This window comes from Lonchura striata, chromosome Z (assembly GCF_050655825.1).
Source record: "Lonchura striata isolate lonStrDom1 chromosome Z, ASM5065582v1, whole genome shotgun sequence".
NCBI classification, from domain to species: domain Eukaryota; kingdom Metazoa; phylum Chordata; class Aves; order Passeriformes; family Estrildidae; genus Lonchura; species Lonchura striata.
The window spans coordinates 86400252-86423054 of record NC_140740.1 but is presented as its reverse complement, the minus strand read 5'-3'; the positions used below and the strand labels follow the sequence as shown (position 1 = coordinate 86423054).

The window sequence follows — 22803 nt, the reverse complement described above, 5'->3', positions numbered from 1 at the left end:
AGCCACGGGCTGAAATCACCAGCTGAGGTTTCGGCTCCCTCCTGGTACATCACGCAATTAAATTGGTGTTGCCGCTGTTCCCTGCCCTTGTTTTTGGCAGCTGCCGCCAGCGGCTCCGGCACGGGCTTTAGAGGGGCTTTTGAAAGCCCTTTGGAGGGGTTTTTAATTAAACCATCTGGCAGGGCTGGTACCCAGGGCTGTGGCCTCTCTCTCTGCTGGTGAGTGAATTCAGGGAGCGCTGGCCAGGCAGAAATCCGGGCACATCCTGCAGAAAATTGCCATTTTTTGAGGCAGCTCCTGGAGGCGAATGTTTTGTCCCCAGAATGCCCTGGACACACCAAAAAGCTCATCCAAGACAGGAGAAAGGTGCTCACCGAGCCCCTGGGACGCCAGGGAATTGCTTTTTCCCAGCTCCCTGGCCAGTGTGAGCTTTTGGAGGAAGAAAAGTTGAAGGGCACAGTAGGTGACCACAATCCATGGGCAGAACTCCTTGGGAGAAGGAAAACATAATGTTAGGACAGGGAATTAAAATAATGAGCACGTTTGTGAGAATTTGCCCGAGGGAAAATAGTTTAGAAAATTAAAAACTCCATAGTAACAGACTGAAAGCTGTTAACCAACATCTAATTAGACAAAAACTGCAATCCCCACAACAAAACAAGAAAAGGAGGGGAAAAAAAAAATAAATTGTGCAGCAACCAAGCTTACCCAGACCAAAACAAGTACTGAGGAAATAAAAATAAAAATACACTGTTCAGTGACATTTGAAAAAAAAAAAAACACCTAGAAAAAAACTAGCAGAACTTTACAGTGAGTAGGCAAAACCAGGATAATATTGTATACTATCAGGTCTTGCTTTTTAATACCCATCAGAAGCCAAGGACAATCCCTAGTGTTCTCAAATATTTTCCAATACAATACAGAGTAGAGACCACAGCTTGGATCTCAACACTCCAGAGCAAAAGACCAAAAAATAAAACCCCAAAGTGCAACCACCACGCACAAACATACACACAAAGGGAATTTAGAATTACTTTATTGACAAAGTTCAAAGATCATTTGGGGTATTTTGCACATTAAATTTCATGTTAATGCTGACACGGTACAAGAGGAGGTGTTTTAGATGAGATGTTAGGATAACAGCACATATAGGCTCATGAAAGAAAAAGAACACAGCTTTTCTTATAAAAACAGTTTTTATTACTTGCAGAGTTTATATTAATCACAATAGATCTACTCTGAACCTTACTATGCTAATAAGTAATTTGAAAGCATACTTCTATAACAAAAGCTGTAATAAGGACATCTATAATAAAAACAGGACAAGTTTGACCTGAATTTTCATGATTAATCTGAATATTTTCACTTCAAACCCCTACTGTTTCAGGCCAGTTGGGTATCTGAGGGAAAAATCTGGCTGCATGATGAAGGTGGAAAAGCAAAGGATTAACAGAATTACAAATCAGTCTAGAATCTTTCGACCACCTCAGATTTTCCTGTTCAAGTGATGCAGAAAACTCCAAAATGCACAATTAGTATAAGAAGAAAGATTAAGAAAAAGAAATCTGGAAGTTGGTTTGAGGCATTGGGAAAAAGAAAAAATAATCAGATGCTTCCTTTGAGTAGCTACAGACTCTAAAACACAGCTGCCAACTTATTGTGTTGGTTTTTAAAAGCCTTGAGAGGCTGCCTGGAGCAGAGGCTGGACAGAGTTAAAGGAATAAAGCAGGAATTTATTAAAGGCCTCCACAGGACACACCTTGGGCAGTGCAAGAGCCTGGCTGAGGCTACACCCAAGATGGACAGCATGTGAGGAGTTTTCGCACTTTTTATAAGTTTTGGTCAATTTCCACATCGGGGTTCATTGTCCAGTAAAAGCTCCAGGTTATGCAGTCCCACCCTCCCAGTTTACTCCCCTCAATTTGCTGCTGTTTGCACTTTTTGGGCCCAAAGCTGTGTCCTTGGTTCTCAGGCTGGGAAAGGATTGTTTTGTCTGACTGAACTGCGAGGAGAATTTGAGGAAAAGACTTTATATGAAGGTCAGGGTTATATACCAACGCAGTACAGAATCTGGAAAATGTGAAAGCTAAAATTTAAGGCATCAGTGTCCTCCAAATTATTATAACTTTGGAATGATGGGGATTTGGGGCAGAGATGGGTGGGGGAAGAGCAGCTCTTCACTAGAACATGTGTAAGTGAAACAGAGATTTTCGGAGTTCACTTAAGTTAACAAAATGAATTAAGCATTTATATTTTAGCTTGTAGAGTTATGTGTTGAATTTTAACCCTTTACTTAAGAAACTTCTGCCAAGGTACAAAAGGCCACAAGAAAATGCAAAATTCAGAAGATTCTTGCATAAAGAACAATACCAGAAAGGACTAAAAGCACAAAGAACCCTGAAAAAGAAGCTCCTCTGTCCCTAAGCCTACCGAGACTGACAGAAATACTCAAATAAGCACCAAAAATCTGAAAGCACACGTGCAAAGAGGAAGAGTTCAAAGGTCCAGCCATGAGGAAGACCACGATTTTCAGCCCCAAAAGACCACCAGAGACCCCTGCAGGACCACCACCTAGAAGGGCATGGACTTATTTAGCATGAGAGGCGAGGACAGGCGGGGCCAGGTGTTGAATATGCATAGAAAAGTTGTGTAATGTATTGCATATGGAACACCTTTGGGAATAAAGGTTTGGGTCAGACTGAGGATTGGAGAGCAATCAGTGGTGGATGGCGCAGCAGCTGCAGTGGTGAGGCGGAGTGAAAATTGAACAGGGTAGAAATCCATTGGATTTAGGTGAAATGTGCAGCTTTGAGCTTGCTAGCATAAGTAAAATATGCTGTTTAGTCAGGTAATTGCAGTACTAGCAAAACTGCCCCAGCTCAGGAGAAAGAATGCAAATTTCCACACTAAAAAGATAAGAGATAAGAGACTCCTCAGACCTTGAAACAGGCAGAGTGACCCAGGAGTTCTTTCCATACTTTCTAACAAAACTGAGTACAAGTGCAACTAGCTGCAAGTGTAACACTTAGCAGAATGAATATGTGTGAACCTATTGTGAAAATCTATGCATATGTAAATTAGCAAGAGTAATAAAAAAGGATCGGGAATTCTCAGGGGCACGCATGTCCTTTGAAGGGGAACAATCCCTCACATGCGTCCAGCGCTGCAATAAAATAAACATACCGTCCCTACAAATCTTTATAGGGATTGTGGGGTTTTGATTTTTCACCCGGGTTTCAGCAGGAGCCTCAGAGGAGCAGCAGGGATGGCATCCGGGCGTGGTGAACAAAGCGTAGCATCGATTCTGGAGCCTGCCAGGAGCCACAGGGGTACAGGTCCCTCTCTCCTTCTGAGGGGATCAGGATCCAGGTTTCCTTTGGGAAGCAGCAGCCTGGCTCCCATGAGCATCCAGGAGACACATCTCTCCCTCTGAAGGGGATCAGGATCCAGGTTTCCCTTGGGAAGCAGCAGCCTGGCTCCCATGAGCATCCAGGAGACACATCTCTCCCTCTGAAGGGGATCAGGGTCCAGGTTTCCTTTGGGAAGCAGCAGCCTGGCTCCAATGAGCATCCAGGAGACACATCTCTCCCTCTGAAGGGGATCAGGGTCCAGGTTTCCCTTGGGAAGCAGCAGCCTGGCTCCAATGAGCATCCAGGAGCCACATCTCTCCCTCTGAAGGGGATCAGGATCCAGGTTTCCCTTGGGAAGCAGCAGCCTGGCTCCAATGAGCATCCAGGAGACACATCTCTCCCTCTGAAGGGGATCAGGGTCCAGGTTTCCTTTGGGAACCAGCAGCCTGGCTCCAATGAGCATCCAGGAGACACATCTCTCCCTCTGAAGGGGATCAGGATCCAGGTTTCCTTTGGGAAGCAGCAGCCTGGCTCCCATGAGCATCCAGGAGACACATCTCTCCCTCTGAAGGGGATCAGGATCCAGGTTTCCTTTGGGAAGCAGCAGCCTGGCTCCCATGAGCATCCAGGAGACACATCTCTCCCTCCGAGGGGATCAGGGTCCAGGTTTCCCTGAGGCACTGCAGCAGGTGGTGAGGTTGGGTGTTGGAAAGGTTCGAGTTCAATTGCTGCTCTCACAAGCAAAGGCTTGCTCACTGTAAGGAGAAGCAGTTGCAGGACAGTAGCAGTGAATTCTCTCTGCAGCAAAACCCAAAACCCCCAACACAACCTGTGTCTTCTCCAATCCCAAAAGCACGAGGGCCAAACCCAGCCCCGACCTCCAGCCCAGGCTCGTGGTGTCTCTGCATTTCCCAAGAGAAATACCTGCAGCTAAGGGACAGTAGCAAACTGCACCCCTTTTCCTCCTCACCCCACAGTGCCCCCCTCCCCTACCACATCTTTTGTCTCTCTTAAATATCCATTGTTCCCATCTCTTAAGACAACAAAAGGGAGAAAAATTCTCTGTGAGAAAGGAAAAAAAAAGGAAAAAAAACCACTCAGAAACAGAAAAGGACGAAAGGAGCACTGTTAATAAGGAGCATTTTATTTTCAGGTGTTGACCAGAAAGCATGCCCAGATGCTTTTCTGGTTAGGATTTATAGTTCCTTAGACTTCACAAAATAAAACTCAAAAGCTTCAACGCCACTCCTAATTCAGCCTGACAAACCACTCCCTGTCCTCCGTGCTGTCTGGTGGCAGGTCAGGTCTCTCTCCCAGAGGCAGCTATTAGCAGATGACGTAGCGGACGAGCCCCGAGCTGCGGATCTCTCTCACTCTCTGGCAGTGCCTCAGGATGCTGAGCATGATGTAGAAGCGCTTATCCAATTTCAGCTTAGTGAACTGCTTGATATCATTGTCCACAATAAAAAATACTCCTGGAAAACAAACAGTTTTGTTACAGAAACTACTCTGTTGTTACACACACAGCATTCCACAAGCGACAGCACAGCCTCTTCTTCATAATTCCACAATCTACAATTCATAATTCCACAGTCAGTAGGATGGCTCCACAGTGCATTGGGAACTTTGTTCTACTTTTAAAACCTGTCATCAGAATGACAATGGGCAGCCTTCCCCTGACATTCAGACACTCTGCATCATCCAAGCTCCATGAGCTCTGTCTCCCAGCAGGCACTCATGTTCTGGAATTAGATCTTTTCCATAAGGACAGAGCCCTGCCTGCATCAAGCTATGCAGCCCTCCATTCCCTTGACTTATATCAGATGTGGAAAAGAATAAGTCATCATTCCTTGAGAAAATTACAGGAAAAGACTTGCAACAGCATCGTCCCTGTGTCTCCAAGAAAACAGCACAGGGAAGCCTCGCTTCAAAGCTGAATGCTTACCCGCTTCTTGTAGTTGATTAACTATTTCCATAAGCAATCGGTCATTAAAATTCAGGCTGCCCAGGGCAGTGGTGGAGTTACCATCCCTGGTTCAAAAGTGTTCAGAAAGCCGTGTGAATGTGCCCCTGGATGACATGGTGTAGTGGTGAACATGGCGCTGGAATTTTCCAACCTAAATGATTCCTGAATGATGTGTAGTAGCATGCTTCCAAGTCTAAAGGGAAGGAGGACACAAGAGTAGGGAGGGGTGTTTTAGCTTAGAAAAAGAAGATAGCATTGTCCCTCCTTGTTTAATCCTTAACACAGAGGCAGTGACATCTTTGGAAAAATGGAGCATCTCCTCCTCCTATTAAGTCCTTCCAGTTTCACTGGAAATAACTGATCCAAACTGGAAAGCCGAAGCTGCCAGAATAGAATTATGGTCCAAGAATTATGTTTGTAAGTGCAATGTCCCCCAAAGTCTTGCTTAGACAGAGCTAAGAAATAACAGATCATGTTTTCTCACAGCCTGGGCCTCTCATGAGAGTTGGTGTCACACATGTCTCACAGGGAGTAGAATCTTCCAGAGACAATCACTGTCAAAATCTAGAGATATTTCCCCAGAGAGGAACTCAGTTGGAATTTCAGAGCTTGAAATGCCACCAAATTCACATACAGATGAGAAGTAGGAAGTTTGTTTACTAGGAAAAGAAAGAAGAACTGCATTACTGCTCAAAATAGAAAATTATCTCAAATAGAGACCATTTACAACTTCCAAGGACACTAACACACACAGACAGTGTTGGGAAGCCAGGCATAACCTGCCTGCTGCCTTCACAGGCTGTTACATCTGGGGGAGCATCAGAACCCCCTGAATTTTGATAAAACAAGATTTCTTCTTATATTTGCTCACAATCCAGAGTGGCAACATTCAGCAGAGCAGGATCTTTCTTGTGAAGAAATCAGAGCTGTGTGAAGGGCAGTGGTTTGGTCCATGTGCTAAACAACCAGCTAAATTGACTGAGCCACCTGAGTGGCTGGAAGTGACCCTGATAAACCAGGCAGCATCTTATCTCTTCTTGAAATCAGAGAAGAGGTCAGCTGGCAATCAGCCCAGGCTGAGAACCAGTGGGAATCCTAAGCAGAGAGACACTCACAGGAGAGATTTAAACAAACAAATCAATGAATGTGGAACATCATCCTGAAAAATGCAATGGATAAAGACATTTAATCATTATGTGCTGGCCAGATACGAACCATCTGACGGCCTGCCAGGATTTTTCTCTACACTTTCTAAATGATTAATCACAAAAAAACCTAAACAAAACCATCTACCACACAAATACACACGTTCTAATAGATGCTGAATGTCCTAGTTTCCTAACTGAACTTCCCAAAACGAAAGAAATAAAGGCCATCTCTCAGGTGCTTAAAGAAATTAAGCACTTCAGTTTTTCAGACTAGGGTCCCCAGCTGACAGAAAATCCTCTGGCCAGCTGAAGTTTTCACGTTGCTAGGATGGTTCATTCACTGCAGCCAAGAATACTGTGGATCATAGTGCAGACTGAGCAGCACTCCAGGCCCAGGAGGGCCCTTCTCGTGTTCAGCCTCTCTTCTACAGCTGTGGGCTCAAACTCTTTACTACTGTTCTAAGGATAGGAACAGTGATACCAAAAATATGTTGCAAATCAAATTAATGAAGCCAGAATTTTAAGAAACCCAGATGAATATAAGCTGCTGTTCAACTGAGGCACAACATACATAGAGAGAAACCAAACCAGAAGTCAGTAACACAAATTTATGCAGCTGCATGTTCTTAGAATACTTTTAATAAAGCCCTTTACAACAATGACCTTTGAATGGCAACTGAGACCTTATCTGGAGGTCATCTGAGACCTCACAGGTCTCATCCTGTGTCCAGCCCTGTGACTACACCATGAGAAGGATGTGGAGCTGCTGGAGCCAGCCCAGAGGAGGCCACGGAGCTGCTGCCAGGCTGGAGCCCCTCTGCTCTGGAGCCAGCCTGGCAGAGCTGGGGCTGTTCCCCTGCACAAGAGAAGCTCCAGGGAGAGCTCAGAGCCCCTGCCAGGGCCTCAAGGGGCTCCAGGAGAGCTGCACAGGGACTGGGGACAAGGCAGGCAGGGACAGCACACAGGGAATGGCTCCCACTGCCAGAGGGCAGGCACAGATGGGAGATTGGGAATTGGGAATTGCTGGCTGGGAGGGTGGGCAGGCCCTGGCACAGGGTGCCCAGAGCAGCTGTGGCTGTCCCTGGATCCCTGGGCTTGTCCAAGTCCAAGATGGACAGGGCTTGGAGTAACCTGGGACAGTGGAAGTTGTCCCTGCCATGGCAGGGGGTGGAAGTAGCTAATACTGAAGGCCACTTCCAACCCAAACCATTCTGTGATTCTCTGTTTATCTTACAGGTCTCAAAGCGCCAGCATGTCCCTCAGATCAGAATTCCCTCTGCAGAAAAGCTGCATTTAGAACCCAGAAGTCACTAGTCACTGATGTCATCATCACACTATAATATCCAGAGTCTTGAACAGCAGTAAAAGCAAAGGAAGGAAGAAAAAGTTGCAGTTTATCTTCAGGGCACTCCTGAGTACCCAGGGAATGCTCAGGGCAGAAGGTCTAGCACTCTGTCCAGGGCTAAAATGAAGGTGGGTGCCGTGTTGTCAGAGACAGCTCTTTTTATGTGAAACAGAAGAGACTTTGCTCCACTCTTTATGCCTCAGCTTGCAAACATGAGAGCATTCTAAGGACATCACCAAGCTTGACATGTGCAGTACGCCCCTCCAGGAATAATTACATACTTGTTCTCAAGAGAAAAAGCATGCCAAAAAGAAGATTTTAATATCAGAGATTTACAGTGACACATGTTTTTGGAAAAAACAGCCCGTAAGTGCAACTTACTTTTCAATTGAAAGAAAGGTGTTTTGGTTTTCACTCCCTGTGTGCTTTTAAGAGGAGAAAACTTCTTAAGATTATCACACAGACTTACCTCTTCCACAAAGCCACTACAGCACAGTTAATTAGCCAGATTTCCCAACTTCAGAATTAATTTTTAATTGTTCATGTCCAATCAAGTTTAACACCTGAGAACGCATTTCCATGGTTTGGTTATCAAGCTAAAAATTTCCAGAACTTGTAGTAATTCCAAACTAAATCTTTGTGCAAAGTTTCTGCCATGACACACCATCAAAGAGACATATTTTTCAAGGAAAACATTCACTATGAATGGGAAACTCTTCAGTCAAAGATACTGAAAAAAAGACCAGTATTTTTATACTTCTGCTGCAACATCCAAGTGTTACGAGTTTGGTATTAAAAAAAGGAAAAAAAAAAAAATTACCATTTGTATCCCTAGTTTCTTCTTCTATGAACCGGTGGTAGAGGTTTCTGACTGGTGCACTCATAGACTTCAAAGGCTGATACAAGATCTTGTACTTGTCCACCACGGCCTTGTTAATCTCTTCAACAACTGCATTAATCTGATCATATGTTATACGGCCTTTCATATACCTACAAATAAAAATAAGAATCAGTAACCAGAAAGTTCTGTGTTTATTCTTCTCTTTCATCTGCCTTAACTGAAGAAGCCATTCCTAGTTAGAGGCAGTTTCTCCTGTTTTGTACCATTGAAAACATGTATTAGTTAATTCTGCTCATTTCCTTGATTGCTTAACACTCTTGAAGGTAAAAACGCCATGACATAATCTAAACCAGAAAGATAAACTATTAGAAAGCTAAATTAAGAAGCACAATGTATTCAGTGCTTAAGCTGCAAAAAGCTTTTCAAAGTAGAATAAAGGTTGCTTTTGTAGTGTACCACTTAAACACAGAAAAATAAAGTAACTTTGCAGAAAACAGCATGAAAAGAAATGTTTGTCTAGGAGCACAACTTGACTCATATTATCACCACAAATAGCCTGTGTTTGATGTTACAACCATTTATTGTTTAGCCAGAGCACCAAACAATCCAGCAATGGGCGTGGAGCAGAGCTGGAGCACAGTGGCCCTGGCCCACCATGGGCCCTTTTCTTTTTGTTTGTTTGTTGGTTTGTTAGTTTGTTCGTTTGGTTTTTGTTTTGTTTGATGTGGCACTCAGTGCCATGGTTTATTTGAAGTCTTAGGGCATGGGTTGGACTCAAAGATCTTGAAGGTCCCTTCCAACCTCGTGATTCTGTGATTATCTGAGGTTTTTTGAAGAGCTACTAGTTGTGTTGCCTTTTGTATTTGACTGTGCAAGCTATTCAGCTGTGCAGATACAGTTCTGCACCACCAGCATCCGTTTCTGAACTCTCAGAGCATTTCATAATACTAGTACTGGAAGAATAAGGTCTGTTGATAACAGCCTAGAGGTACAGGAAGCACAGAAGATAAAGAACAAAGTGATGTGGAAATACTAGAACACTGGGAAGATTTGCAAGGAAGGCTATTCAGTATTTATAGATGTAAAGCCATGCCTTCAAGGAAAAGGAACTGTGCTGCACACTGAGAAGCCATTATATCAAAATGAAATCTGAAACTCAAATGACAAACAGTAAGATAAATACAACACAATCTCCCTCCCCTGTCACCCAAAAATGGCAGTAAAGGCCAGGCCAGCCTTGCAACCTGCATTGTCCTGTGGCCTTCATTCAGTTGCTACAACAAACCAAACCTGGCTGTGTTTTGCTCATTATTGGTTTGCAGATGTGAGGAATTAAACAAGTGTTACAATTCATTTCAAGAATGAATGCTGTAGGTCAGTAGAGCAGGTGGCTAAAAGCCGTGGGACAGCAAGAGTGAAAAGATCAATGAACAGCAATCTCCTCCCTCCTTTTAATCTGAACAGACAGGTTCATTCTTTGGAGAACACACAAAGAATTCAAAGCAGAAGCAGATAATCAATTACAGGTTCAGTATTCCAAACCAGAATTCAGACAGGCATTCTGCAATTGCCAACTCAAAATACCTGCTGCAGATTTCAGCAGCCAGTCCCTGCCGGGCAGACAGGCCGGCAAGGTGTGTAAACCTGAATTCAAAGCAATTGTTCTGTCTCCAAACTGAGTTTGAAACCTAGTAGCCATTAAGTTACTTGCGACCAGCTTTCAACTTTATTGATACCTCGATTAATTCAGCGTTGGAGGCGCAGCCATCTCATGGCTGTAAAAACGCTCTACTTTGCAGAGCAATAAAAGCAGCGCTACCACCCCTGAAATGCAGCCACAGCACGAGCACAGCCTGTAACCACAGCAGGGCTTTGCCTGTGTGCATTAACTGCTCTTTATTGCTGTCTCTGCCTCCCTGCACCACGGGGGAGCGTGCAGAGCGAGGAAGACTCAGCCCAGAGGTATAAAATACCTTTATTTAAGCTCCTGTGCTCCCACTGCCAGCACACAGACACTGAACACACTTAATAAAGCCAAGGGAGCACCGCAGCTCATCCTGAAGCTGAAACAGAGAGGCGGGACTGGGTTGCCTAAACCTAAAAACAAATATTCTTTGAGAGGCCCTCAGGCATCCAAGATGCTTTAATCTGAAATTAAACCCTGTCAAAACTGAATGGAATTTTTATTCTGTGCATAACTAAGGATCATAAAAACTCCAGCTGTCCTACAGCCCTCTCGTGTTTCTACCCAACCATGGCTGGCAAACCTGTTAATGCTGACATTTTTTTCAGTCCATACGTGCACTAATATCAAAATACAAAGTTGAGAAGTTCCAAATTCAGGCATTTAATTTAGATTTAAAATAACTTTAAAGTCTGCTTCACTATTCCAAATGCAATAAAATTAAAAACTCTTCTAAAAAATATCCAGTCAGTTTCTTTTTTTAATCCACAGAAGCCCTTTTTCATTTTTTCTATAGGTATGAAAACCAGACCACGGTGCTGTGATCCTCAGAGAAAAGAATAACATCAATATATCACATGTATACCGCTCTAAAAGAGATAAAGCTTGCAATGGCCACCCTCTGCTCTCTCAAAAATGGTTGAGCTAAAATAGCTATGTATTCTCCCAAGCTACCATCTTTTGAGACTTGAGAGTTATAATGAATGCACTGAATCAAAAATGCTTTCAGCAGTAAGATTTTTAGAAAGCAGTAAGAATTCTAGACACAGAATAAAACATTTTCCTTTGCCACAAAGTCAAAAGTTAACAAAGACAGGTACTGTGAAATGTCCTTTATCTTCTGCCAAAAAGCACCTTCCTGCAACAGATTTGAAGGGGAAGATAATTTGCAGGTTTTTTTGTGCAAAGTGTTCTGTTTGATCAGAGTGTTCCACATCTGCTCCTTAAAACAGCATGTACCTTTGCTAAATGCCAGCTGCCCTATGAAGGACTATGAAGACACTGAAGCCAGCGTGTCTGACAGTGGCCTGATGGTGTTAGGAACAGATTTTCCTTCATGTTGAGCATAAAGCAAGTGAAAACAGCCTCAATTTTTCAGTGACCACCCCCCACCTCCAGTGCTCACCTGAAGAAATGGGCCCTGACCCAAATTCTCATTCTTCCAAGAGAATACAATCAGTGCAAGAGAATTTGTATTACAAGTATTTGCTGCTTTGATTCGGTCAATCAGTATGTGAAATTGCAAGTACTCCCTCAATCTTGTACTACAAGATTGCCAGGCAACAGAAATACTGGTAGATTAATAGATCTATGTAAATTCATGTAAATTTTCCTCCACAGAACAAACATGCTTCTCCCATCTGAATAAAATTAAATTATTTCTAGAGCTCTACCAGCACAGTCTAAGCTAAAACCATTCCATAATGGGTACCTTCCAACACAGCTGCAACATTTCCACAAGGAATGCATTCCAACCCTGCTTTTTCTGTGCTTTTGTGAATCTGCAGTGGATAGGAAGAGGATCCATCTGGCCTCTGTCCCCATCCTGCACACCCATGAACAGCAGTGGGAAACATGAACTCCTTCAGGTTGGAAAAGCCCTCTGAGATGACCAAGTCCAACCTTTCCCCCAGCATGGCCAAGGCCACCACTAAACCATGCCCCTAAGTGTCCTTCCACCTGTCTTGTGATGTGGAAGACCATAGCCTTAACTGGGAGTTAAAGCAACATTTGGCTGGAATGGTCTATGCCTATTTCTCTCGCCACAACAGAGATAAAGACCAAAAATTCCCAGGCTCCAGCTGTATCCTCCCATAATTTTATCAGGAGAGAACTACCTAAAGGAATAAATCCACAAAATACCCGAGGTGTTCTGCAGAATAAAAATATCAGGTGCATGCTCTTCTACAAAGTAACCAGAAGTCCTTTATCATTAGCTCAACATTCAGGATAAGGAAGAAAATGGGCATTACTCACTGAAAATTTTGAAGGCTATAGAAAAAATTATTGGAAAGCCTTAAGTAAAGTACAGACTCAAAACCATATTTCTTACTGGAACAGGTATTGTCAGGGAACATAGTAAATCTAGAGTTTCAATAACAATTTAGCCTTAGGCATCAAGAGAAATTTCTTCTTTTTGCAGAAACATTTACCCATGCCATCCAAATGCCATTTAAAAAGTTATTCCTATATATCAGACTTCAGACAAGGATATTCATTGATCAGGTCCTGATGTTAGGGGGAAATACCCACAGCTTTCTCTTCCAGAAATTTGGGGATTTCTGTGCTTTTTTTTTTTTGCTTGTAACAAGTCTGATTGCTTTTCCTGTCTCAAAATAGAGGGTAAGTCAAGGCTTGAAGTTTCCAGAAACCAATATTTGGGTCAAATAAAAACAGCATTTATCACTTTTTTTCTTTCTATATGTAAACAAACCCTCCATGTTATGAGATGATGGCACATTTTTTAATGTCAGCTCTCAAAACAAGATGAGGATTCACCTATTAGCTAGTAAATCTCTGTTCATACACTTACATCAACTTTTGAGGTAAGAGTTTTGGGTTTTAACTGATGAGATTTCATCTTCCCAACAGCAGCAGAAAGAAGAGCCCAATTAACTCCATTCATTTGATTTTCTGGTTTGCTAGCAATGCATTTAAACGATTTGGAGCTATTGTCATTTTACACCCCATTAAATATTTCATCTGTCAGTCCCAGTTCTGCAAAAGGTCACTTTTTGTTTTTGTGTGCCACCCAAATTGATTTGCCAGGGTACAAGGGAAGCCACGCTTACTTACGCGGGAACATTTTCAAACTCTTCTGTGGTTATTAATGCTACTTCTTTAATGGCTCTTCCTTTTGCAGGTTTCTTCTCACATTTGGGTTCTACAGCCTTTGTTTCTTCTTTGTGTTTCACAGTTGGCTCCACGTTGCTGTAAAATGAAGGAATATTCAGTGCATAAACAGCAGGTAAGTTGGAAGAATTCCACTACACTGCTTAGTCACAGACCTAAGTTCCGGCCTATCTGTTAGGCTGGATGAACACAATAATGGTATTTCACAAAAGAAACATCAGTAAAGCAAGCCTACTCTGCTTCAAATCATATCCTTCAGCTGACTTCAGCACAGCTCTTGGTTTCTCAGCTACAGAGGCTGCTAGCAGGTGAACTGGAAACAGTCCAAGTGCAGCATGGCACAGCTCAGAATTCAATGTACCATTACATTTCACACAGCGCAAGGCCTGGCTTTTTATCAGATGAAACACAGCACAGAGCTGCAGCCTTAACAGGCAGATTTGAAATACTTCATAGCTCTTTGAAACAGGTTCAAATCTTGGGAAGCCTGACTCATCCATTGAACTTTTGAAGCAAAGAAATTCAACCACCTTGCAGACACTTTTAAAAATTTATTAGGCAAGATCCAAAAGGTCAAAGAATTTCCTGATTTATTCCTGATTATTTATAAATTCACCCTTCCTCTAAACCCTCGGCTTAGAGTCTCAAACCCCAAGGGATTTGCCAGCCACCCACCCAGCTGCTCCTCAGCAGCACAGCAAAGGTGATGCATATGGCCAAATCCACTGTCATCAGAACACGTGGACATTCCTGGGATATGCAGCAGAATTAACTAAGGCAGTACAAAGCTGACCTGGACCAGGAAATGATCCTCTGCTTGAATATGAGCATCCCCCGAGACATCATTGTTACACGTGGGGTCCCTCAGCAGTGAACGGCACAGCAGTGCCCCATCTGTCGACTCCAGGGCAAGGATTTGAGGTGTCATTGATGTGACCCAGTGTCTCATGGCCCAGGAACACCAGTGCCACGGAGAGCACAGTGGGTGCTACCTGCTGGGCTCCCACACTGTCTGCTCGGTGACACGGGACCGGAGCAGCTCTGCTCTGCGCCGAGACACAGCACAGAGCCCTTCTGAAACCCAGGACATCTGCAGCCAGACTTACTCAGGTGTCATCACCTGAAGAACATCTGTTTGCATCTGACCAGCAACAACAAAACGAATCCTGGCACCCTGCAGCCAGCAGGGAATGTCAGCAAACAGGAGGGAAAGGGGAGGGGGGGTTGCATTTTGGGTGGTGGTGGAGGTGGGTTTGGAATGAAAGGATAAACACAAGAACCAAGGGAATCAAGTTCACATCTTGAAACTTCATTACTCCCACACTCCAGTCTCCTGCTCAGCCTTCCGCTGTCTGTTACACTGCAACAAACCTTTTCTAGATGATTCCCCACATCCAAGCATCCTTCCTTTGTGCTCCCACCCACTCCCTTGTCCCTGCACTGCTGCAGTGAGGTGGTGCACACACAGTTCACCACTGACCTCAACCATGAAAAGGAAAAACTTATGCTTGTTTACAAAATCTGGCTCTGGTGGAATGAGATACTGAATCTCAACAAACACCAGGGGTACAAGGAGCTTGAGAGATATTGAACTTGCTTTTTATTTCAGTGAGATTCCTCTGGTAAACAAGAAAAGAAAACCCAAGGCAAGAAACAATAAAGCCATGAATTGCTGAATTTCTCTGTGTGGGTGTTTTCATTTTCCCAGGGACTTCAAGGCTTGTCTCAACAGCATTCAAGTGCTCCTCTGCTTTCCGCATTACCTCACAAAAATGACTAAACATTAATATTCACAGCCCCACATGTCTGGGAACAGAAAGGGAGGAGGCCAGAAGAAGATTAGGGGAATAGGCCTGAAAACATATTTACAGTGATAACAGTGGGTTTTAAACAATTATGTCCCTTCTCACACTCCCTTGACCCTGCACTGTACAACACAATGAACATCAAGAAGTCACAACATGGGGAGAAAAGGAGAAAGTGTGTTTTGACAAGTGGCATCATTATACAGTGCATTATTACTCAAGAAAAACCAACAACAAACCAACACTGCCAGAACAGCAGCTGTGAGCTGGCTGAGCACAATGTGTAGAAAACTATCAGAAAAACTTGGTTTGTTTTACATATTGTGGTTCCCTCCAGAAAGGGAAGAACTGGCTAAAGTCATATCACAATTAACTTCCTAATCACAAGCAGGACAAGATTGTAAGGGAAACAAACATCCCAAAAAATCTTTTTGTGTCAGAGGCAGCACAATCACTGACCAAATCTCATTTACATCTAAACAATTTCCAGGAGCTAACACAAAGTTAAGACAAAGTATTTCCTACAATAAGAAAGTAAGGTATGACAGGAAGGCAGAACCCAAGTGGTAATTTCTGGAAAACTTCAATTCTTACACACACACACACAAGAAAAGCAACATCTAAATTGAAAAGGAACATGTCACCCCTAGAGACATTTTAAAAGGCTGTTTCCTAAACTGAGGGGTTCATGTCTAAGGGTGGGTGGGAATAAGAAAAAAGGCTTCTGCACAGGTTATCCCTTCACCAGTTAAGAACAGTTTCAATACAATACCTACACCAATGACCATATTGCTACACACCAACAAAAATTATTGTTCCTTTTTCTCTTATAGAATCCTCTTTCCACACATTTAACCTTTTACTTTGCTGGAATACATCTGTAATGTTTTGAGACTGAGGCTTCTCTGGCATTAGGAGCCAGACCAAGTAAACCTGGTTGATTCAGGGCACATATGGAAGCACTGAGTTCAAACTAATGCATTGCCTTTTGACAAGCTACAAGGTGGGAAAGAAACTCTGGGATCCCCAGGTAATAATACTCTGCAAGTGACCCCACCTGACACAGGCTAACAACGCTCCACAAAAAAAAGCAGCTCCAACAGGATGGAGAAAGATATGAGGAACTCAAGAGTTGAAATGTCTTAGAAGCCTTCTGAGTAAGTGTTAATTCATAGCTGTTATTTTCTCACACTTCAGCGACTTGACTCTGAAAAGCTTCTTACTAGAGCCCCCGCCAAGGCAAGGGGATGTCATAGCTAGCTGAAATAAATGCAGGATTTCTGTAGGGAAAAGAGAACAAAACTACCACAAACACAATTCAAAGTCCCACAGAAAGATGACTGAGTTAGAGGATTTTTGGTTTTTAATGATATTTGGAAGGGCAGTGGTGAACTTCAGTTCTAGTGGCCCAGCATTTGGGTCATAACCCTTTACTCTGTAGGCAGCGCAGTTACATAATCGGTGTGTTTGTGATTCTAAAGGAAGGGATGCTCAGACTCAGAGAAGCACTTGCTTTCTACTACACCACACCTACCCCTGGAAACTCCCATTGGATCAACTTGGGATTTTATAGTCTTGACCTGACAAATTTGTTGGGGTGCTAGCACAAACCTGGACAAGAGCCAACTCCACAATCAATACATACAACAACTTTGGCTCCCAAAATTTCCCAGTTAATGTGGAGTGAAAGGAACACAGCTGTACAGTGCTGCAGCTGGACAGTGCCAGGAGCAGCCCAAATCCTCGGGGCTCATGTACCACATACCAGACCTGGAGTGGTTTAGGCAGATAGCGTGGCATGTGTTCAAGGAGGTGCCATGCTTCCTTTTGAGCTCTCTCAGCAGACTTCTGGATCTCCTGAAATTAATATTAGACTTTATCAGAAATCCCATCCTACTAAGATCAGGCAAGTAAAATTAGGGCAATACTAAATTAATTTTCAGCTTTTTAAGAGGTGTCTTTTATTCTGTCAACATCATCTTACCTCCATACCCCATAATTTCCCCAGGGAAGCTAGTAAAGATACAAAGGAAGGAGCATCTGTCCTTGTCCTCAGAATGTCAGAGAAATTTGAGCAGGCAGAAAGAATTTTAGCAACACACCCTCAGCAAGGTCTGGTCAGGGGAATAGTGGTGGTGAAGATGAGATACTATGCTAAACTCACCTCCACTCCCCAAACAACATTTCTACAAAAGACTTAACAAAGTCACTGTAAACACACAATAGAAAAACAGACAAATATTCTAACTGAATAACTTGTGCAGCTACTGCAAAGATGTGTAAGTGGAACTGCTCTTTAGATCATCATATCTATTATGATAAAGACATGTTTTCAAGGCCAGTGACAAAGACATTATTTTAATGAACTTTGGATGAAGGAAGGTAGACTCAGATTAGCTATTAAGAATAAATTCTTCCCTGTGAGGGTGGGCAGGCCCTGGCACAGGGTGCCCAGAGCAGCTGTGGCTGCCCCTGGATCCCTGGCAGTGTCCAAGGCCAGGTTGGACGGGGCTTGGAGCAGCCTGGAACAGTGGGAGGTGAACCTGCCCATGGCAGGGGGTTGGAACTGGCTGAGCTTTATGGTCCTTTCCAATTCAAACCATTCTACAATTCTATGATTCTATGTACAAGCCTTGAAAAATACAATTTTTAATGTTCATTGTCTGGAGAACTGCTTAACAAACCATCAGCAAGCCTGTTCCAAGCCCCAGTTTCTCTTGTAAGTACATGCATGCAAACATCACTAAGAATCTAGGGAAAAAGTGACAAATGTATCAAAGATTTCTTTGAATCTTTCAGTATTTTATGAACAGGAAAAAAAAAATACTACTTTGAGCGATTTTTTCAGTTCTTCTTGCTTTTTAACTTGAATTTCCATTGCTTGCAGGAGCTCATGTACAAGGATCCCCTCGTTACATATTTTATGGAGAAAACGTTTGCAGGAATCGTGTTTACCTGTAAAAGAGAGACTATTAAGCTGCAAAGTCTCTAAGAAAAAACCAAAATCCAATATTCCTCCCCTCCACAAGAAGTGGTTATCTAAATCTCTGCTCCTCAGCCACCATATCCATCCAGGAGAAGCAGCAAGCCAAACTATCAGCCTTGTACTCTGCACTGCCAACAGAGTTCATGGAATCACTTAATTTGGAAAAGCCCAGCTATTACCCCAGAGCACTGTCAAGGCCACCACTAACCTGCGTCCCAAGTGTCACAGCCATGTGGCTTCAGGATTCCACCGCCTCCCTGGGCAGTTCCAGTTCCTGAGCCCCTTTCCATGGGGAAATTCCTGCTGGTTCCACCCTGAGTCTGTCCTGGCCCAGCCTGAGGCCGTTCCCTCTGCTCCTGTCCCTGTTCCTGGAGCAGAGCCCGACCCCCCGGCTGTCCCCTCCTGTCAGGAGCTGTGAGAGCCACAAGGTCCCCCTGAGCCTCCTTTGCTCCAGGCTGAGCCCCTTCCCAGCTCCTCAGGAACTCTCCAGCCCCTTCCCAGCTCCCTCAGCCTCTCCTGGGGCTCAGCCCCTTCCCCAGCTCCATTCCCTTCCCTGGACATACTCCAGCCCCTCAGTGTCTTTCTTGCAGTGAAGTGCAAACCAAACCCTACTGTTGCTCTTGTTTACCTAGGTCTCTCAATATGATACACTTTTTAATATTTGAAATCCTCAAACTGATGTAGAGGCATAAATCTTCCAGGCTTGAGGATGCCATAGCGTTCACCATCACACTGAGAGGGAACAAAAATGAAGGCAGGAATTTAACAAACATAGAAGTTATAAACATTGCATACAAAAGCAGAATTTGTAGAAGGACCCTGAACTGTCAAAGAAGCAAAGGAAATGTAAATGAAACAGTAAATGGAGTAATTCTCTTTTGTCTTACTAGATTGAAGGCAGGAAAGGAAGCATAAAGTGGCACTAGACAAGGCAGAAGTTTCCTAGAACTTTGGAGATAAATGCAGTATATCAGTGTAGCGATTCCTCATGAGACCAGGAGCATCCTTGTTATATTGAAGAGTGAAGTCAAAAAGGAGTTGGAATTTACTGCAAAAACCAAGAAACACCTGGCTTATATAAGGCATAGAAGACTCTCTCAGGGAGACTACATCAGATGATTGATGTTTAAAGAGGTGTGTTTCTTTAAAAATGTAATTAAGAAAAAATAGCCGTTATTAGTGAAGTCTGGAGGCATGAAAAAGAGCATTATAGATCGATTGCTATATTGTCTATAATAATAGACTTATTAACCCTATTATAGACAGGAATTGATTAAAAGAAAAGGTTATACAATGTGACAATCCCCCGCATTTGACACTGGGGCCCAGCACTGAGCGTTCACACAGCTCCCTCCAGCGGCTCACGCTTGGAAATTTTTAAAATACCTTTATTTCGCTTTTGGCTTAAAATACTATCAACTACCGCGCTTATTAAACCCGTTCTTAGAGAGCTCCCCACCTCCGTACCTGCGTGGACACTCCGAGGCGGATCGGGATTCCCTGAGGGGATCGAGGTCACGGCAGCGCCCGCTTCTCCTCAGGTTTTACCAGCGCCAGTGCTTCCAGGCCTTCGTCCCACCCGCTCAGCCGCTCGGCCGGGGGAAGAGAGAGGAAGGAGGCCGGGGAAAGAAGGAGGTCGCTCGGCCGGGGGAAGAAAGAGGAAGGAGGCCGGGGAAAGAAGGAGGCCGCTCGGCCGGGGGAAGAAAGAGGAAGGAGGCCGGGGAAAGAAGGAGGTCGCTCGGCCGGGGAAAGAAGGAGGCCGCTCGGCCGGGTAAAGAGAGGCCGCTCGGCCGGGTAAAAAGAGGCCGCTCGGCCGGGTAAAAAGAGGCCGCTCGGCCGGGTAAAAAGGCCGCTCGGCCGGGTAAAAAGAGGCCGCTCGGCCGGGTAAAAAGAGGCCGCTCGGCCGGGTAAAAAGGCCGCTCGACAGAGAGAGGAGGACGCGAGGCCCCGGCTGCCGCAGCCCGGTTCGAGGCCCGGTTTGAATCTGCCGCGCTCGGGCGGCCGTTGGGGAGGGCGGGGAGGGCGCGTGCGCGCTGAGGGGAGCGGGCGGGAAGGGCGGAGCGGGAACCGGGGCAGGGGAGCGGGCGGGAAGGGCGGAGCGGGAGCAGCGGGAACCGGGGCAGGGGAGCGGGCGGGAAGGGCGGAGCGGGAACCGGGGCAGGGGAGCGCTCGGGAAGGGCGGAGCGGGAACAGCTGGAACCGGGGTGGGGAGCCGGCAGCGCTGAGGGGAGCGAGTGCAGGGCGCTGAGGGAGGTTGTAGGGCAGGTTTGGGTCGGTCTGGTCTCTCAGGACAAGGGGATGGAGCCGGCAGCGCTGAGGGGAGCGAGTGCGGGGCGCTGAGGGAGGTTGTAGGGCAGGTTTGGGTCGGTCTGTTCTCTCAGGACAAGGGGATGGAGGCGGCAGCGCTGAGGGGAGCGAGTGCGGGGCGCTGAGGGAGGTTGTAGGGCAGGTTTGGGTCGGTCTGGTCTCTCAGGACAAGGGGATGGAGGCGGCAGCGCTGAGGGGAGCGAGTGCGGGGCGCTGAGGGAGGTTGTAGGGCAGGTTTGGGTCGGTCTGTTCTCTCAGGACAAGGAGATGTGGTGTCAAGCTGCGCCATGGCAGGATCAGGTTGGACATCAGGAATTTCTTAATGGAAAGGGCGTTCGGGCATTGGGGCGGCCCAGGGAGGTTTGGCGTCCTTATCCGTAGAAGTGTCCAAGGAACGCCAGGACATGGCACTGAGTGCTGTGGTCTGGATGACAGAAGGGGATCAGTCACAGGCTGGGCACGATCTCGGAGATCTTTTCCAACCTTTGTAATTCTGTGAGTGTTGGAGGGACTAAGAGGAAGGGCGTGAGGCTGCAGCTCTGAGGGGAGCAGGAGCGCGGAGGGTGTTGTCGATTCTAGCTCTGTGAACATAGAGTTCAGTTTAGGAAGAATACACTGTTTATTCAGCGCAGCGTGCGAGGACGTTCCCACTAATCAGCTTGCCAAAGGGTTAAAAGTTACATCTGTTTTACAGTAAAATTCACACGAACACGCCCACTTACTGCGTGTTCTCCGCCCACCTAATACACATTTATTTGGGTGATGTAATCTTAACGCACGGCTTGAAACGGGTTCTTTCCTTCACCAGGCAAACTCCTCTTGTACAAGTTATTTCACATAAGTTACGTTTACAAAAGGCGAGGAAAAAAAGTCATAAAGGGCGGGGACGGGAAGGGACGGGACGGGACGGGAAGGGAAGGGAAGGGAAGGGAAGGGAAGGGAAGGGAAGGGAAGGGAAGGGAAGGGAAGGGAAGGGAAGGGAAGGGAAGGGAAGGGAAGGGAAGGGAAGGGAAGGGAAGGGAAGGCGGGATCACTGAGGGGAGCTGGAAGGGCGGAAGGCGGGATGGCTGAGGGGAAGGGGAAGGAAGGCGGGATGGCCGAGAGGAATGGGAAGACAGGGCGGGATTGCTGAGGAGAACGGTTAGGGAATCGGGCGGGAAGGGAAAGCGGTATCCCTGAGGGAAGCCGGGTCGCTGGGGAGAGCCGGGCGCGAAGGGAGGCGGGATTGCTGAGGGGAATGGAAAGGAAGGCAGGGTTGCTAAAGGGAACAGGAAGGAAGGCAGGGTTGCTGAGGGGAAAGGGAGGGAAGGCAGGGTTGCTAAACGGAATGGGAAGGAAGGCAGGATTGCTGAGGGGAACAGGAAGGAAGGCAGGGTTGCTAAAGGGAATGGGAAGGAAGGCAGGATTGCTGAGGGGAACAGGAAGGAAGGCAGGGTTGCTAAAGGGAATGGGAAGGAAGGCAGGGTTGCTGAGGGGAAAGGGAAGGAAGGCAGGGTTGCTAAAGGGAACGGGAAGGAAGGCAGGGTTGCTAAAGGGAACGGGAAGGAAGGCAGGGTTGCTGAGGGGAACGGGAAGGAAGGCAGGGTTGCTAAAGGGAACGGGAAGGAAGGCAGGGTTGCTGAGGGGAACGGGAAGGAAGGCAGGGTTGCTAAAGGGAATGGGAAGGAAGGCAGGGTTGCTGAAGGGAACAGGAAGAAAGGACGGAAGGCGGGATTGCTGAGGGGAACGGTTAGGGAAGCGGGCGGGAAGGGATCCCTGAGGAGAGCCGGGCACGAAGGGAGGTGGGATCGCTGAGGGGAGCGAAAGGCGGAATTGCTGGGTGAGAAGGGAGCCGGGATCGCCGAGAGGCAGCGGGAAGGGAAGGCATGGCTGAGGGAAACAGTGAAGAAGGGCGGAAGGAAGGCGGAATGGCTGAGGGGAACTGGATAATAAGGGAGCCGCGATCGCCGAGAGGCAGCGGGAAGGGAAGGCATGGCTGAGGGAAACAGTGAAGAAGGGCGGAAGGAAGGCGGAATGGCTGAGGGGAACTGGATAATAAGGGAGCCGCGATCGCTGAAAGGCAGCGGGAAGGGAAGGCATGGCTGAGGGAAACAGTGAAGAAGGGCGGAAGGAAGGCGGAATGGCTGAGGGGAACTGGATAATAAGGGAGCCGCGATCGCTGAGAGGCAGCGGGAAGGGAAGGCATGGCTGAGGGAAACAGTGAAGAAGGGCGGAAGGAAGGCGGAATGGCTGAGGGGAG

The 22803-nt window shown here is 45.9% G+C and overlaps 1 protein-coding gene across 2 annotated transcripts; it reads right to left on the bottom strand.

The window, feature by feature from the left end:
* Window positions 1-1019: 1019 nt before the first annotated feature.
* On the bottom strand, window positions 1020-20243 carry SKA1 (spindle and kinetochore associated complex subunit 1). Of its 2 annotated transcripts, none has more exons than XM_021550247.3 (7): window positions 19725-20243; window positions 18886-18989; window positions 18102-18226; window positions 17037-17128; window positions 13410-13544; window positions 8630-8799; window positions 1020-4825 (listed from the first exon to the last, which is right to left on the bottom strand). In XM_021550247.3, exons 2-7 carry the CDS (start codon window positions 18983-18985, stop codon window positions 4677-4679), a joined length of 771 nt encoding a protein of 256 aa, XP_021405922.1. In that variant the 5' UTR covers window positions 18986-18989; window positions 19725-20243; the 3' UTR covers window positions 1020-4676. The 2 variants fall into 2 exon arrangements, with proteins under 2 accessions (XP_021405922.1, XP_085423904.1); XM_085567778.1 differs by lacking the exon at window positions 1020-4825 and adding an exon at window positions 5265-5509.
* Window positions 20244-22803: the final 2560 nt, after the last annotated feature.